This window comes from Falco peregrinus, chromosome Z (genome assembly GCF_023634155.1).
Source record: "Falco peregrinus isolate bFalPer1 chromosome Z, bFalPer1.pri, whole genome shotgun sequence".
Classification (NCBI taxonomy): Eukaryota; Metazoa; Chordata; class Aves; order Falconiformes; family Falconidae; genus Falco; species Falco peregrinus.
Window position 1 is genome coordinate 42,426,300 of NC_073739.1, and position 17,950 is coordinate 42,444,249.

The following is a 17,950-nucleotide window of genomic DNA, read 5'->3' on the forward strand; positions in this document are numbered from 1 at the left end:
AGAAAGCGTAATTTTTTTTTTTTACGCTTTTTGATTGATTCTGATGCAGGTAGTGTACAATTCATGTTACTTTGCCTGTTTTCTTGGAAGTGTTGAATGCCTCTGTTGTAGTTTATATTCCACTGCATAGTCTCTGCTTCTGCACAGATAGGGCTATAGCTGTGGTTCCAAATGGAACTGCCAAAATCATGCATTTAATTCTGGCTTTTAGTGAATTATTCTTGATTGGCTCTGAATGGTAAAGTTATATGACATAATAGTATATTATTATATAGTATACACACACACATATATATATATGAATATTGTGCAGAATTACTCCTGCTGGAATTTAGTCTATCAGTGATGCTGGCCTCTCTCTTATTTGTATGTAATTTTTTTTGTGAAGGTTACAGAGTTGCTCCAAAAGCTAATTTGCAGTCCTTTTGTTTTGTCATCTATTGAGAGAGCTCAAGCAGGCAAAAATACCAGCTTCAATTCATCCTAAGTGTCTTCTTTCCCAGTATGCTACCAAAATGTAGCATTTTGACTTAGGAGTGTTGAAACACTTCACTGAGTTTGAGAATTTAAAAAATGAACGGTTTCAGTATTTCAGATGTTTCAAATGAAATGTTTAAATATTTGTGTTTAGAACATTCAGAACTTCTGACTATGTGAAAAATTTAGATGATTGAGCTCATTGTCTTAGGCTGGAACAAAATTTTGAAATGTGGGAAAACTGTGGTGGGAAACAGCTACTGTTTTTATAGGTCAATTTTCAAGTAAGTTATGATGTATACCTCCTTCCCCCCCCTTAAATAATAAACTTTTCCTTCTGCATAAGTAAAACGTGTGCGGATATGTTAGGCATAGTCAAACTATAAAATTATCTATAGCTTTTCATTTTCTATTGCAGACCAAAAAAGAAACTGGAAGACACTCCTAACAGAAGGCAGCATGTAGCTTTTTAATTATGTTTGGATATGCATGAGAGTAACAATGCCAATGAACTAGCAGTTAAAGACTCTAGGTTCTACATCATATCTGCTGTTTTATCGTCTAGCATCACATTTGGATGTTCCTTTGGGGAAACTATGCCTTAGGGTAGCTTCAGAAAAGCCAGGATTGTAGTAAAAGTATGCAGTAAATTGCAGCATGCCATTTGGTGTCTAATGGTACTATGCTGGGAACAAATGATTTCCTAGTGTTCACTGTTGAATTTTTTGTCTGGATTTCTGAGAAAACTAGGTATATGGGATCCCATTGGCCTTCTCCCCAACTCTTACGTGTAGTAACTTTTGAAGCCAGCTTTGGTCAATATTTTATGGTGTATAGGTCTCAAACATTACATTCCTGTAAGGTTTCATCAAGATAAGCTGCCACATAGATGGGTAAATCCCTATTATTATTCTTACCGAGGGAAATGCTGTAGGGCAACACTCCCCCATGGGGAATCTAGAGAGAGCTGGGAGAGAGACACTAAGAACCCAGAAACCATCATTTGGAGCTTGTAGTTTTTAGAAACGGGTAGTTTCAAACAGGGGACATATCTGGAGGAGGTGTTACTGGTTCTGCTACTCCAGGAGCTACCTGTTGGTATATCTTCATGTAATAGATATTATACACACTCTTACCCTTGAGGATATGCAGCATAGCTAATTCTGTGCCAGATACCCTGGGTTGACTGAGCACTTTTTTGTGATTTTGGGGCTGTTAGAGTTGGGAATAGGATGTTATGATGCAGCTACTGTTCAGCATCCTCACTAGAGATTGCAACTAGAGCACCCTTGTTGAGGGATCCCACTGGTATTAAGGGCAGTAGAGGACTGGGCTGAAGGAAGATGGTAATGTGGTGAAATGTTTTCTTCAAGTCCCTTCAGTAAGGCATCTGAGCAGTGATTTATAGTTGGAAATACTTGTTTCCCCCTTTTTACTCCCAATAGGTGGATTTGAGCATGTGCTTGTAATTATGTTTTTGAATGTGAAGATATGTGGCAGTTAGGCAGAAATACCTTGGAGCTACCCATGAGGTACGTTGGAAGTGTTAGGTGTTATGAAAAGGCTTTGTTAGGACCGTGAAGCAACTGTGAAGTCTCACCAGTCAGCGTACAAATGTTTGAGACTGTCATCACCCTGAAGCATTAAGATGCTTTGTCATTTGGATGTGCTGCAGGGCTACTCAGGAGCAGTGCAGTGGTTTTAGCTCTGTGCATGTATCCCTGGCAGTATGAAAGCAAGGCTGTATGACCAGTGAAACTGCTGTATGAATACACTCCAGCTATGCAGCTTATCTTTAATGGTGGCTGTGAGTATGCTGGGATTTCCTGACTTTTCCCAGAGTTAGAAGGATGACACTGTGCACCACTGATTTGCCAGTGCTCCTGCCAGTCTCTCTGTGGAGAATTGTTGCAAATACAATTCTTGTTTTCCTTTCAAGCTTAGATGAGACCAAAACTGCTAGGCACCTCTACACACAGGTAGTTTTTTCTCAGATTACATGTTTATTTCACTAGAAAGGCTGCTGGGGAGTTCCATTTGTATCCTAGAGTACAGCACTTCCAATGGACCTGGGCAGAGTATTTGTTTAATCCTATAACCCCAGTTGTTCAACATTGTCCCAGTATTTACTAGGGAAGAAAACTGGACTGTGTTGCCTGTGAGCAATGAATTTATTTATTGTGAAGTAGCAGTTCTGTTTTTAGTGGGACATGTACACAAAATGCACAGCAGTTCCTCATCAGAGGGACTTTTTGAAAGGGTCAGCAAGCCTTGTGTTCAGCTGGTCTCTTCTTTAGAAACAACAGTTATTTAATACATTTTCTTAAAAATGTCTACTTGGTCCCACATTAGGACAGAAAGAGACAGCAGAGACAGCAGATAATTTGCAACCTTTGTTTAACAAGTTATGTATTTGTGTAATGACCCATAAGGCTCCATAGAGCTATGTAGCTGTCTGTGAGCTCTCCAGTCTCTTTGAAGGGGTAGAGCAGAAGTATTACAGGCTGAACACCAGCGTGACTGATCCATAGGTTAATTACAATTTTAATCTTTCTCTACGCATATGAATCTCCCCTCCTGCACAGATTTGTCACAAAAATTATGTGCTTTTACATGAAGTTTTGCTGTGACCCTGCTTGGTGTGTGCAGTTTCAGGTTATGCTGTTTCAAAAAAATACAGTAGGAGTAGAAAAGGAACAAAGACAGCCCTGACAATGATATCAAATAGGAATGGATTTCATGTGAAGAGAGATGGATTAGACTAGAATAATTCCAGTAGGAGAAGAGGTGAGTGAAAGAGAATGAATGAGAGGGAATGAATAAGAGAGCGTGAGAGAATGAGCAAGAGAGACTGACAGCGGAAGATATGATGTAAAATGGCTTGGAGAAGGTGGACAAGGAAAGATTGCCCTGTAATTCTTGTAACAGAACTGAAACACACTAAGAAATTATAAAACAATTGCTATAAAGAAGTAGTCTTTAAAATGCAATATTGATTCATAAAATTCATTGTTGTAGCTGCCAAAAATATAACAAAATTGTTTAAAAATAAGTGTTTAGACAAACTGATTAAAGTCCAGGAAGACTTAGAAACAAGTTACAATGGAGGCTGGTGGAAAAAGCCCAGTGAACACAATGGGAGCTATTAGTTTTGTACTTCTTCTAAGTGTTTGCTTTAGGCCATTTCCAGGGACAAAGTGCTAAGTTAAATGGGTTCCCGCTTTTACCAGTAGCGGTGCATTTATGTACCAAGCACAGTCTTGGCACAAATGAATAGTGGTGTGAATATACAAACTTAATTCAGCAGTAATGATGCAACTAAAATATTTTGTCTGATGATTAGTAACCTTGTAAATAAAATAATTCCGCAGGCTATTTAATAAAGGTTGTTTTTCCATCAGTTTTGAACCTGTTGTCTATGAGCATGTGGCTGGCTCATGCATACATCAATATATGCAGATTTCATGGCTGGATGTTCAGCTGATATTGAGGTTATGTATCAGTTGATTGGATACAGCACTAAATATATTAGTGTAATAGGAATAACAGAGTGAGACTTTGGAAATCTGTTTAGTAAATTGCAGCTCAGAATCATACAAACAGTGATTCTGTTCCATTGTATTTTTGTGATAGTGATGTACCTTGTTTCTTCCTGCTTAGCTTACCACTAACCAGAGTCAGTGCCCTGATTTTGTGAACAGTACAGAGGAACAGCTCCCTTGCTGCAATGGAAAAATATTGATGTTCTTAGTATAGAGCAGGGGTCCTCAAACTACAGCCCGCAGGCTGGATACAGCCCCCCAGGGTCCTCAGTCCGGCCCCCGGTATTTACAGACCCCCCCGCCCCCCCCACCGGGGGTTGGGGGGGGAAACCAAGCAGCCGCAGATGACTGCCTGCCACTTCATCCATGCGCTGGCCCCCTGGTTAAAAAGTTTGAGGACCCCTGGTTTAGAGGTTCTTGAAGCCATGAAAAAATGGTGTCAGCCTTAGGGCGTGAAGAAGACGACATGCAGGCTGCTCAGGGTCATTTGGCCTCTGTTGTGCTGGTACAGAGTGGGAACCCAATTTATTTCCCTGTCTGAGCTTCCATTAGCTTTGGATACTGTTACTATTTTACTTTTTTTTAATCCAACTTGTGGCAGGCAGTGACCTGGTGCAAGTCACTGCTTTGAGGCTAAAGCAAATTGATTTTCATTTTGCCTTTCATTCAAGGAAAAGGTTAGGTATTAATTTTGAAGATTAATATAGGGTTGAGGCTTAAATAAAATTAATTTTATTACATTTCTAGCAGTGTTTCAGTGCATATCTCCATTCCCCTGCTCTCTTCTGTCCATTCAACAAAGTCTTCAAATCCATTTGTTGCCTGGTTAAAATATTCTTGTAACATCTGCAGGTTCTTCTTATTCTGTTTTACTGTATGCACATCTGAGCATGTGACTGAGTATTGCTTGCTGGGTGTGATTTAAATACAGTATTTGGCCACTTTTGGTTGCCCCTTCGTTACTGCTCCTCTTCCAAACACGGAGACTAAATAAAAAGCCTCTTCTGTTGCAGGAAGGGAGAGACTTTTCACTGAATTCAGTGGCTGGTCAGGTCCCGAGCACCTGCTCATGGCTTGGCAATTTTGTAGGAGGTAGGCTTTGATTTATGCCAGTCTTATGCTGGAGTCCATAGGAGGGTGAGACTGGAGCACACGTCTTTGCACCATAGAGTGGCTGCTGCAATGTAGAGGAAGAACAGTGGGGTTTTTAATGACACCTGACCCCTTACAATGGGTGTAAGAAGAGATATGGGACATTATGTCCTCTTTCCTCCCTGCTTCTAATTCCAAAACCCTTAACCCTGTGCTATACCGGGACCAAGCTCAGTCGTGTCTGAGCTTATCAGTGAATGACTTTGTTCAAAACAGGCTGAAATGTGTTTGCTAAAATCCACATCAGTGTTTTTGGAATTAAATTGCCTTTCTAGAATGGTGCTTTTACCCTTGTGTGGTGTCCTTGCTCATCCTCAGCTTTTGCTGTGGAAGCTGGTAGCACATCAGCTGCCCAGCATTTGTGGGTAAGCAAGAACACACCTGGCCTTACTAATGACTACTCAGTGCCACTTAAAGACTGATCAGAGGTGAGAGCTGTATTTACAAAGTAAAAATTGCATTAGTCTGAAACACAGAATGCAGTTGCAATGAAACCTCAGTCAGAAGGCAATTCTCAGCATATTATGATCCCAGGACCAAAAGTGATACCCATAATAGTTTGCTTACTCACCACTGGCACCTGACTCATTAGCTGTCCCATGATGGACCCTTTGAGATCTCTAAGTATCTTTCTGTCTGCCTTCTGCTTCTGTGAGGACATCTGCCTGACCAGCTAGATGCCCAGCTGCTACCCAAACCTCTTTCAGCAGAAGAGATTAGAAATTGGCAGTGCTGAACACAGATCTCGTCACGGGATCCTTGGTAATAGGTGTTAGCTGGGCTGGGATCAAAGTCTTTTCTTCTCCATTAGGCAACAACCACATTGCTAACATGCCATCAAGGAAATGGGAAGCTCAGCCTCTGCAGGAATGATTTCTGATGATCATTATATACTATTACATATAAAGCCAAGCTGGTTTGAGGGTGTAGGCCATCACCCAAATTAAAGCAACCTTTACGGACAGTGATGTGAAATACATGAGGCAAAAATGAAACTGTTTAAGATTTGCTGGGGTTTTATCCCCCTCATTAGCACATTTTACTGCAAGGAGAGAAATTAAAGATTATTGCCTCTGGCTCCAAGTTTTACTTCTGACTGGCTTTGTTTATCTATTTTGTCTTATGAAGTGTTAGCCTTACAAAAAAAAAAATGGAAACACCTATGTTCTGTTCCCACAAGGCAGTGTGGCATACAGTAGTAATGAAATTTTTTCGCAGTTGAAGATTTGAAATGCTTTTAAAATTTGGCCTGACAGACTAACTCAAAACATTGTATTTCCCTTTCATTTGAGGATTTTTTTTTCTTTTTCAGAGAAATTGTTAAAAAAAAAAGGTTGATACATGGAAAAAGCATTTTGCAAGGCCGTGATGCTTTTCAATTGAAAATTCCTGCAGAAACCCTTCCATGAATTTATAGGAACCTTAGTCTGGTCCTAGCTATAACAGCTAATTAATCTTGGAATAAATATAGCATGAATACTCTATAGTACTATAGAGATGAGGCACTATTATTAATTATTAATAGTCAATGCTGTAAAGCTGAAAGATAAGTACTCGGGGGAAAATCTTTCCTAAAACTTTACTTGAAATATGCAAACAAATATAAGGGTGACTATCTTCAGAAGTACTGACAATGACTAGGTGTTTATCTTCCCCTGACACTCAGAATGCATTAAGCACCTAATTGCTGTGCTTTGAAAATCACAAATTATAAAGCAACTGCTCAGTTTTCTGGAAGATTCAGCTGAATTGCCTGTATGTTCACAATATTCCACCAACAGAAGGTCACCACAGAAATCTGAGCTTATAAAAACTGCCTGTCAGCATATTGACCTCCAAGTGAAAGTGTAGACTGCTTAATTGCTCAGTGTCTTTTCAATCCATTTTTAACCCATGAAAGTCAGGTCTTAGTGAAATGTGTTTGCTTTTGGATGTGTTAGTTAAATCTGCATTCCTGGGGGTTTGGTGCACTGCATGGGGAATTTTCATCCATGTTTCCTCTTTCTCATTATTCATATGGTGAATTAGAAGGGTTTCATATTTGAAAATTGGCTTTTTTTTTTTTTACCTCTGACTTTTTGTTAGCATAGGTAATTGACTTTTTCAAACATCTGTACACGCTGACCTGGTCCTTGCTAATATTTCAGCTTGGCCTTTCAAAAAGGAATACCAGACAAGTTCTGTTCTGCTCCTGTGGGATGAAAATAGTGAGATACCTCCTCACGCTCAGTTCCCAGGGAACAGTACAGCATGGCTTACTGTCCAAGTTCTTCTTCGCTGTCTGAATCTTCACCTTGGACTGCCTAGATCCTGGTGGAGGTGGGGTAGGTGTGTGAGGATGTTAAGGAAAGCAAACTTACCTATCTGTGTGTCTTGACTGGTTTCCTGTCTGTGAATTCATTCTGAATTATGTATCTATAAAGTACTGCAGATGGTACCAAATGTCTTAAATTGCCTTACTTTTTTTATGAACAACCCTTACCCCCCATTACTCAGAGCAAAATGTATAAATAATGTATCTGTGTCCGTGTGATCTAAAAAAGAATGAAATGAGCTAGATATTTCTGGTAAGTTGGTGAAACAGTCATTGCTTTCTCAGTTCTGTTTCTTTCTTTCTTTCCCTCAAAACAGGAGATACTGGGGAGAGGAAACAAGTGAAGAAATAGTGTGGGATTGTTTTTGTTGTTGTTTGAAGTTTTGGTTTTTTGTTTTGTTTGTCTTTTGAGTACTAGGGTTCCAATCAGTCTCTTAGTGATAATTGAACTTCAAAAAGAAATGCACAGTAGTGCTTATCTCCAATATTTCTGTAAACTAGATGCAGGAATTTCTGAGCAGCCATAGCATATAAGCTGCAGATATTTGAAAATGTTCTTTCCAATTTGTTTTGTTGTAAATTGTTTCAGAAAATTAATTCTAAGTTACCCCTGATTTTAATTGAAATCTTGAGATGTCATTTTTAAAATAATTTTCTGTCACTTACTAACAATACCTACAAAGTATCTTCCCCTTGCCTTCCTCTGTAGTAGAATTCCTACAAGTTATGAGGAAAAATAGTAGCTGCTGTAGGATATTTTAAGTATGACATATGTTTTAAGAATTGCTAGGTTTTTGTTTTGCAGTAGATCATAGGGGTTTAGAGCTAGAATGAAAAGAGTTAAAAACGAAACCCCTTGGTGCAAGGCCTTGCAGTGTTGATTAAGCTTATTAAAGCTGAGTACTATGCTTTTTGACCAGCTGCTTCTGCAGCACAAATCTTATTTTAGCATGGAGATTTTTTGCTTACAGGAAAGATGCTGTTGGCTGTGGTCAGAAGTGGGCCTTGAATATCAGCATGTTCTTTTGTCAATCAAAACGTCCTACTGACAGTTCAGCTACTGTTACCAGGGGATGTGCTAAGGGTCTTAACTAAAATGTTAGCCTACCTTTTCATTATGGTAGCATCTGAGTTTCTTTTCCAGGAGAATTAATAAATGAAAGTTTTCCTGCCATAGCAGTCTTTCCCTAGAAATTTATACATCAACTGGTAGGCTCTGTTGTGCATTGACTGTCCGTAGCATAAACATTTAATGGAAAAGAACACTTTTTTCCCTTCAGATCTTTAGTTCTTGCTAGAAGAGAACACTGAGGGTGCTGACTGAGAATACAGTATTTACACAGGCTTTAGTTACAAAAACTGTAGAAGACAGCATTAATGAACAGATTGTGTTAATATTTCTGAATACTCTATCCTATGTCCAGTATAATGATTCTTCTGGGGAAAAATGGCTGAAAGTATAAGACTAAAACGCCTGCTGCGAATTAATTTCTAGAGCCTGTCTCCTTTAAATTGGTCTTTGAATTATTTGTCTTTTTTTTGTCTCAACTACATCTTATAAGCAGTGGTAAAATATCAAGTATGCTTATACAGTGCAATTTCAGTATTATAACACTGTGGAGGTGCTTTTTCGAGTTTATGTATGTCTCAGTGAAACAATAATCCTACTTCCTATTTTTGGTACCACGTACATCTACAAGGATATTGTTGTCTGCTGTGATCCATATTAACCTGTGCTCTCTGCTTTGCTTTTCTAGCACTGGCTTGAGCTCAACAAGTCCATCTTCAAGCAAATGAAATGTAAGTGTTGAGAGCTTTTGTTTTTAAACTGCTTTGGAAATGCTGAAAGGTTCTCCTGTGCTTCCATGCAGTAATTTAAAATATGCTTCATTTGTTTGTTGGTGCAAATAGGCCCTTTGTGTGCCATCTGGACTCCTAAAAACTCCATGCTACACTCATTTCACTGTCTCACAGTGCTCTGCACATCAAGAGCTTTAGTTTACTGCTTCAGGCTAGAGCCAGAGGCCAGCTGATGTGTGTGGGGTGGCAGATCTGGTGGGAAGACCTGTATGTTCTGGCTCTTATTTTCAGGCAGATGCAATCATCCACTGGGAGATGGCGATAAAATATGGAGTGTGGCAATCTGCTTCTGAGTCTTTCTGGTTTGCTTTCTTTCTGCTGCCCCCTGCTTCCTGACAATGCAGTGCATTGGTTTCAGATCAGTGTTACAGTCCAGCAAACTCTAGTGCTGTGGGTTATGTGGTGAGCTCCTGCCACAGGCAAGTGGAAAATTACAGTCATCATTTCAAAAAGACTCCTCAAAATAGGAATGTATTATTTTAATTTTCTTTTTGAAATTTTATGGTCTGGCTCATCCTTTCCAGTGGGCCAACTGTGAAGACTTCTTCAGGAAACGGAACTATTTTGGTGCTCAGGTTTATATCCAGCAGTGGAAGAGAGCCGTTATTTGGCAGTTCTGAGACTTGACTGAGGTCACTGGGAGTTGTGTCTTGTTTGATAAAAGATGTTGCCTATTTTTAGTTTACAAAATTAAATATAATTTTATTCACATACCCTTCATATGCAGCCATTTTCTATTTTAAGCATAAGGTGTCTTTTGTATGGGAAATAATGTATTTTTTAAAATGTGATGAGGCTTAAGAGATTGTCTAATACCTAAAAACAGTAGTCCTGGGTGCTAGCAGGACTACATGGAATACTTCAATAAATTCTTCCATTAATGCAGTAATAGTATATGTCACAACATGTTCATGCATGTGTATATAAGCATGCACACACGTACCTAGCATATTCAGTGTGAACTGTTTATATCTAGTGTTTAGCTAACCAGAGTTATCTGATAAAAAATAAGTTCAAGAATGTCAAGCTAAAACTAACTTGTGCTCCTCTGCAGTGCCAGTGAAAGAAGAAACGAGGGACAAGAATTTTTTTGAGTAAGTGAAAATATTCTGGAACTCTGCTGGCAGATATGCTCAGAATTTTTTCACTTACTCCAAAAAATTCTACCTGTGTATAGATGTTGCCTAGATGTGATCGATGGTACTCTATAAATTCCATAGATGTAGTGATGTGATGGTCTCATCAGATAACTTGTGTGGCTTTTGGGGTAGAATCCTAATAAAATCTCTGAAGACCGAAAAATTAATGCATAGAAAAAAAGCAAAATAAAATGCAGCTAGTATGACGTTATTTATCATAGTGAAAAGGTCTACAACAACAGCAAAACAGAATGAGACACAAAGGAGTTTTGTTATCAACCTTAGATTTAGGACAGAAGTGCAATTTAACTATGTGATTGGTTTTTCATGAGCAGCTTCAGTTTAATAGTAGTGTAACTTTATCTTTTGTCACAGATGAAGGATTTTAGTTGCTACAGTAACCCTTTAAGGAAATAAAACAAGGAAATATATATATATACTATACATGTGTAGAATCCACGTAGATTATGCATAAATAGATCTTTTGCTCCCACAGGTTTCAAGGACACTTTTGTAAGCATTTCACATCAGAAACCTCCTGATTTATTTTTCTAAAATATGTTATATTAATGTCAAATACTAAGCAATTTCTAAAGGCACACAGGTTAATTTGTATTTTATCTAAAAATATTCAGTTTACTATTAAAAAGTTTAGACTCAGAAGAAATTACCAATATTCATTTGAAAAGCATCCCAGTTTCAGGTGACACAAGTGAGGACTGAAATTAGTAGGAGCTGTAAAGTGCTTCTTTCCATAACTGAAGCCATGAAGTGACTGGTTAATAGAACATGCATTATGTATATATGACTTCTGGGAGAAATGGTGGCAGAAAGCTATTCACAGAGACTGCATTGGATGGAGGCTGCCTTTTTTTCTTTGACACTAAGGAATTCAGAAGACAGTGAAATGATCTGTTTTGTAAGAATGGACTTTAATTTCCTCTGGTGCAGGAGTTGGCTGTATTATTACTAATGATTCAAAGTGCTCTAAATTCAGTTAAATGCTCAGATTTACATAGGAATACAGAGGACTTGCATACATGCAGCAGAATTTGAAAAATGCTGCTTGCTTGATCTCAGCTACCATTTGTGGGGAACTTCATTTTTTCCCCAGCAACAGTAACAAGCTTTTCAGTGTATTTATTCGTGCAGCTCAGTATTACAAATATTCAGAGCAGAAAAGGAATGTCTGGGAGTAGTGTTCTAATACAAATTTCAGTAGGTGCTAGATTTCATGGGCCTCAGTAGTACGTGAATCATTCAAGCATAATCCCTCTATATAGTCAGGTTGTACAGCAATCAGAATTTGGCAGCTGTGTTTCTGTCAGTGGGACAGAATGTTGTATGTTTGAAGCTCTGAAGTCTGCATAGGTTCTTGTGTGATGTGCTACCATTTTAATTTCTTTAGCTTTCACAAAGATTGCTTTAAGTTCATATTTAGTACTACTGGGATATGACAGAAGACATCTTCCAAAATATTTTATATTTTGTCTTATTACATATGAAACCATATTAAAATGTGTTCTGGTGCAACACAAGAAGGAGGAAGGCATGGCATCTTTTATTCTCTCGGCATCTACCTTTGCATTTACTGTCTTCACTGAAATGTTTGTGTCATAAGATGATGTGTAAAGTCTAGGTCTGTGTCTCAGCCATTTTTACCACTAATTTTGCCCGAGAGGGGAAATTTTAGTCTCTAGAAATGCCCTGTACCAGTGCCAGTCTTGTACTGGTTGAAGCCAGCTGGTGGCCAGTGATCCGTAGCTGTGAGCACCATGCTTCAAATAATGTGTTGAAAAAACTCTCTGGGAGGTTGCCTAAGATAGCTGCATCATCTTTGTGGTTCTTTTAAAACTATTTTTTTCTGTTCTTTTGTGGTTGTTGTTTTGGGTTTTTTTTGTGGTTTTTTTTTTTTTTTTTTTTTTTCCGTACACAGTTATTTTCTCCCAGATGCTGCCAGTAAAGTTCTCCATTTGGCCATCCTACATGTTTTTACTTATTTTCTTCTAGGAATGTCTTGGTGTAAATCCTACTGGTCACATCAGTACTAATGTTAAAGTACAGAACAGTGTTTTCCCATGCACTTTCATTCCCTTTTTTCTTCAATTTTAAAGGTTATTCTGTATAAGTATACAGCTATCCTGTAACTTGCTTGTGGGAAATATCCAACTGTATGTGTTCTGTTCTTGATTACAGTGGAACAGAATCAGTTCTGTTGCTGTTATGTGCAGGAGTTCAAAATTTACATGTTTTTCTTGCTGCCTTGCATCTCAGATGATCTGAGAGAGTAATGCAGAAAGGATGGTTTCCTGTGTCAGTCCATTGAAATTTGTTAAGTTAATTTCATTAATCTCTAAGGCTGTCATAAAATATGAAAGGATAAGGAACAAACTAGGGGAAGCAAGAACCCAGGTGCAGAGATGGGTTGTGCAAAACTTTCTAAAGATTCTTAAATCTCAACAAACTTACCATCAGTTTTCATGTCTCAGCACAAATCTAAAAAAGAGTGTAATCAAATCTTGGTGCATAAATCTGTGCACAGTGACAATGGGAAGTTTTGTGTGATTCTTCAGGCACTAATCCAAATGCTGTGTATCCTTTACCTGAGATGTTCATGAAGATTTAATAACACTCTCTAAAGCATATTATAACTTGATGATGAAAATGCCCTGTGTTGTTCCATAACTAATTGAGTGCCATCAGGAAGACCCCACAATTTGAGGTTTATATTGAGATCAAGTATTTCTTACGTATAAAAGAAAAACACTGAGTACTGTTCTGTCTGGAACATGCATAGCAAGTTGTATGGATAAACAGCCGATTCATCTGGTAAGGGAAAAGGTCTATGGAAGCAACAGCATATGTATTCAGGGTTCCCCAGAGATCCTTCTGCAGCATCAGCAAACTTGAAGACTGTTTGAGTGTAATGTTTTTGTGTGTGGTTTTTTTTTTTAATTTTTCACTTAACTTTCAGTAATGTAGCATAGTTTAGAAAATACGTAACATCGAGGAGAGATGCAAGTAGTTTTCTGCAAGATTACATTCTCAGAGCTATGAAGATAATTTAAACATCTTCTTTTGGCTTTCAGTATCCATCTGTACTCCATGTTTAATCAAAAAATCAACACTACAACTTATTACAGAAGCTAGTATTTGTGCTGGATGAAAAGCAGGCTGTTAAAAACAAACAGGAAAACTTCCCAGAAGTGGCAGCTGAGAAACTTCTGTCCTTCTCCCTCTTTGGTTCACGCTTCTAAAACTTAAATCAAGATTTGCACCAGCTTCTAAAAACAAATTTTGTACTACATCAGTATATTTCTCTTGCTGTTTCAGATTGTTTTTCTATGAAGAAAATGGTAGTATGAATGTGTAATTTTTATTAGGTTTCTCATTCCCTATAAGCTCTTCAACTTCACAGAAGAGAAATCATGCAGCGGGCTTTGCTTGAAAATGAATGCACATGAGACTCTGTCCCTTACACGTTGGTATCTGTGCCAAGGGGTGAAGCTGCTATATCTTTGCTCTGGTCAGGGTGTTAAGAGGCTTGGGTTTTAGCTAGGAGATCCTTACTGTTTCATATACGTTGTCTTAGTTAAATACAACTGAAATAAACCTTAACAGCGTAAAACCAGTTGCCTGGAAACCTTCCATGCTGTGTATGTATTTCTTTCAGGAAGGGTCTAGACTGGTTTCAGCATTTAATATAATTTAAATGTTTGTATTTGTTCTTTTGCCTTCCTTTTTTATGTGCTGTTAGCACATAAAGTGCCAAATTAATAGCCCTATTGCAATGGAGTTTGCAGCCAGTACTGTTTTTCATGCTAAAGTCCTTTGAAATTACTGTAATTGTGAATCTCTTTTAGCGAGAAAGCAAAGCCTGTGATGGTGGGAAATTCTGACAAAGCCTTGGGCATTTCACTATACCAGCTGCTTCTTATCTGACAAATAAAGGACCATGCTGAAAGAAAAGGCTTATAGCTATTATAAAGCGGATTATATTCAGGCTGGTTTTATGTTGAAGAAATGTTCTGCAAATTGAAATCTGTTTTGGGAAGGTTTGTTGTTAATGTTTCCACTTTAATGTGTGAGTAAGTGGTAGAAAGTAATTTTGCTTTCAAGGAATTGAGGAATTGTCTGGCTTGACAATCTCATCTCTTGAGCTGATATGGTTCACTCTCTGTCTTGCTTTCCACTACAAGTGTACAGTGAATGAGAGAATAAGAGGTTCTGGTGTGGTTCTCCATTACTGTAAAATCTGTAAGACAAAGGCCTTAATAAATGTTTGCATATCATCAAATGTGTTTTTTGAGGAACATCAGGCTTACGATCCATTTTAAAATTAAGATGGCGAGGCAAGTGGATAGCTGTGGGTGTTCCTTCCTTCCCTTTTCAAGTGTTCATTGTTTGTGGCTGGTTTTCTAACTGGGAAAGAGGAACAGAAAACCAGGATCTTGTTTCCTTCAGTGATTGCAGGGTACCTTCTTATCTCCAGAGATGAATTGAGTGGAGGGTATCATATTCTTTTTAACATTTCCAATTGCAAGTCAGTCAAGACTGTGCCATTCTTGCAGGTGTTACTGAGAAAAGGACCTCTGTTTAGGAGGCTGCAGCAGCCTTGTTTTGTATTACTTGCTGCACAGCTGAGGAGGAATATCGTTACAGAAGCTTGACTCCAGGAAAAGGTTTGCAAAGTAGGCTTCAAACTGCTTTGCCAAATTTCCTATGCATATTCTGTGCATTGGTGTATACTTCTGTCACTTACTGTCTTTCTGCTACAAGGAAAACATTTCCTATTATAACCTTTGCTGTTAACAATGTGGACTATTTTTTAGTGCAGTGTATGCCATTCTTTCCTTGCTGTGGTACTCTTTTCATATGAGGCAGCTGTTGCTTTTCTGTGGTTGCCATAAAATTCCAGAGTGTGACTCTTCTACTGTAACTCTAACATATTTTTTTTCCTTTATTTTTATAACAACCAAAGTTTCAGTCATTTCATTGACATCCAAAACTTTGCGTAAAATTCAGTACATTTTTTGGGTCTTGCAGTAGGCTTGTAATAGCTAAAGGCCCTGCAGAGCCATGCCCTGTCCTTATTTCTGCATATCCCTATTTCAAGCACAAACTACCTCTAAATCTGCCAGGACACTTAAAAGCCTTTTTTTTTTTCTGACAAAGAACTCTTGCTCATTTAGTACAGGTTGGCTCTTCTGTTGTGTTGTGTAAATGAAACCGTATTCTGGAAGTGCATGTTTTACTCCTGTGCTTAGTTTTAAGAAGGCTATTGAGAAGAGAGAACCCTTTAAGATGACTTATGTTATCTTTTGCTTTGTCCAGGCAACATGACTCCTTAGTGCATTTCTGTATGTCTGTTTCCCTTTCTGGGACATTGAATTCAGTTTACCTTCTAGTTTGCCATTACAGGGCAGGGAGGACGTAACAATGTCCTCTGTTTTGCAACCTATTTCCAGTCACTGTAAGACAATGCTGTGGTCACATCTAAGATGCCAAAACCCACAGAAAGCAGTTGGAGTGTTTTGCTTCCTTTCAGAGGCCTTTTCCAGATTTGATTAGCCTGAATGTTCAAACCATCCCTAGGAAACACTTAGAGCTTGTTTTTCTTTCTCCATTTCCTCTTGTTTCTATTTGTTACTGTTTCTTTGCTTTCTTTTTTTCTGTATTTTTCATTTTTCCATCCCCATCTCTTCAGAAGTTGTGTCTTAAATGAGTAGTTATTTTAAACATGTAAAAGAAGGTGAAATCAGCAGGTTTGTTAAGGCTGACCATGCTTTTAAAAAGTGCAACATGGGGTTGTTAAAGGGGAAAATACTGCTTCATCTTCAAAAGCAATTGAACTCTCCAAAAGATACCAACCATAACAAAAGTTGCAATGCATTTTTATTTTCTGTTGCTTTTGTATATCACATGGAATTATGTGATGTCTAGAGGTGAGGTTCTGGAAGACTGCAGCATATGAATAAATACTACAGTCAAGGTAGCTTTAAGAGTATCATGATTGTTGAACTAATGTCCACATGCTATTATACAAGCCGGTGACCTAAGTAAGCTTCAGGAGATGGTACAGTAAAATGTTACAGTAGCTCAGTGATTATTGTTAGAGATTACAGTAACTAAAAAGTAATTATCTGATTCTCCTGATCTTTTTCTTCATTTTCTCTGTAATTTTCTTTGCCCTTTTCTTCTGCCTTTCCTTTTTTCCCCTCCTGTAAAAGTACCATCTCTTCAGGATTTGGGAAAGTTAGATTGACTCTGTACTTTGATTATACATTAAGATTAAGGGACTTTTAAAACTAACTGGACTATTACAGATCTGCACTTTACTGTGAATTGAAGTTGCATGATGCTTTCCTTTAAAAAAAAAGCAATAGAACAAAACCCCAACCCCCCACCTTGTTAAGAGGGTCTATAAATGTTGAGTACTAGTGTAAATATGCAGAAAGTTAATTTCAAAGGTAAATATTTTAATAAAAGGATTACAGTTCTGCACTCAGGTCTGCAGAACACTCCCAAATGAGCACAATGATCACAGGTTTCCGTTTTGTTTGAAGCCTTATCTATTCTTCTGTTTCTGTCCATCTAAAAATGGCTGTGCTGATAAATGTTTTAGTAAAGAGGACCCTCACATGGCTTACTCGGACAGCAGTTATGCCTTGGTGCTTCCTCCGTCTCTGTGCTCCCTCTTGGTGTTAACCAGCAGGCCTGCCAGTTACCATGGCCTGTGTAAATATAGTTGTGGTTTTTCCCCAAACCGTTTACCTTTTGAAGATGCAGTATTTTCCTTCTTGCTTTGAACTAGATTTGAAACATGAACATTACCTGGCTACAGATAGCTCTGAGGGCTCTGCCTACCTGTGTATTGTGCCTGATGTGTTATTCTTAAGCCTTCTACTTGGTTTTCCCATGTCTTTTATCCTAACATGAATATCACAAGATGCCTTTTTCATTATAATGGTAGTCTTCGATTTGCTTTCTGTCCCTCACTGAAAGATCAACTGGCCTAGGATTAGTTATTTTGAATGCCATCAAAGATACAAAAGTGGGATATAAAGCTGTTTCATTAATGTAAAACTGAGGCGCACTGGTTTCAGAATTGAAATAATTCCTGTTACTGTCATCTTGCTTCCCTCCTCCCTCTGTCCCTCCCTTCCTCCCTTCTTCCCTTCCTTTTTTTGGAAACAGTATTGTACTTAAGGTCTGGTATTGGTACCATAGCTCAGGAGCAGGTCATGTAGCCTTATTAAATACTGGAAACAGAAACAGTTCTGTGGTCTCTAGCTTCGTAACCAAATTTAATTCTGCCATTTTATAGTCTAGGCATAATCATTATCAGGAAGTAACAAATATACGTAATACTTTTGTATCTCATTGTGACAAGATGCAATTACTTCCTGTTTATCAATAGCCAAAAGAAAAAGGCAGCTCAGATATGTTTTGTACCTCTTGGATCA

The 17,950-nt window shown here is 38.2% G+C and overlaps 1 protein-coding gene across 1 annotated transcript in view; it reads left to right on the forward strand.

The window, feature by feature from the left end:
• Positions 1-17,950, forward strand: part of FRMD3 (FERM domain containing 3) — a 140,566-nt gene that overhangs the window by 68,043 nt on the left and 54,573 nt on the right. The window contains exon 3 of the mRNA XM_055791516.1: positions 9,243-9,285. Coding sequence (XP_055647491.1) covers positions 9,243-9,285 — 43 coding nt within the window. The remainder of the gene's footprint in view (positions 1-9,242; positions 9,286-17,950) is intronic.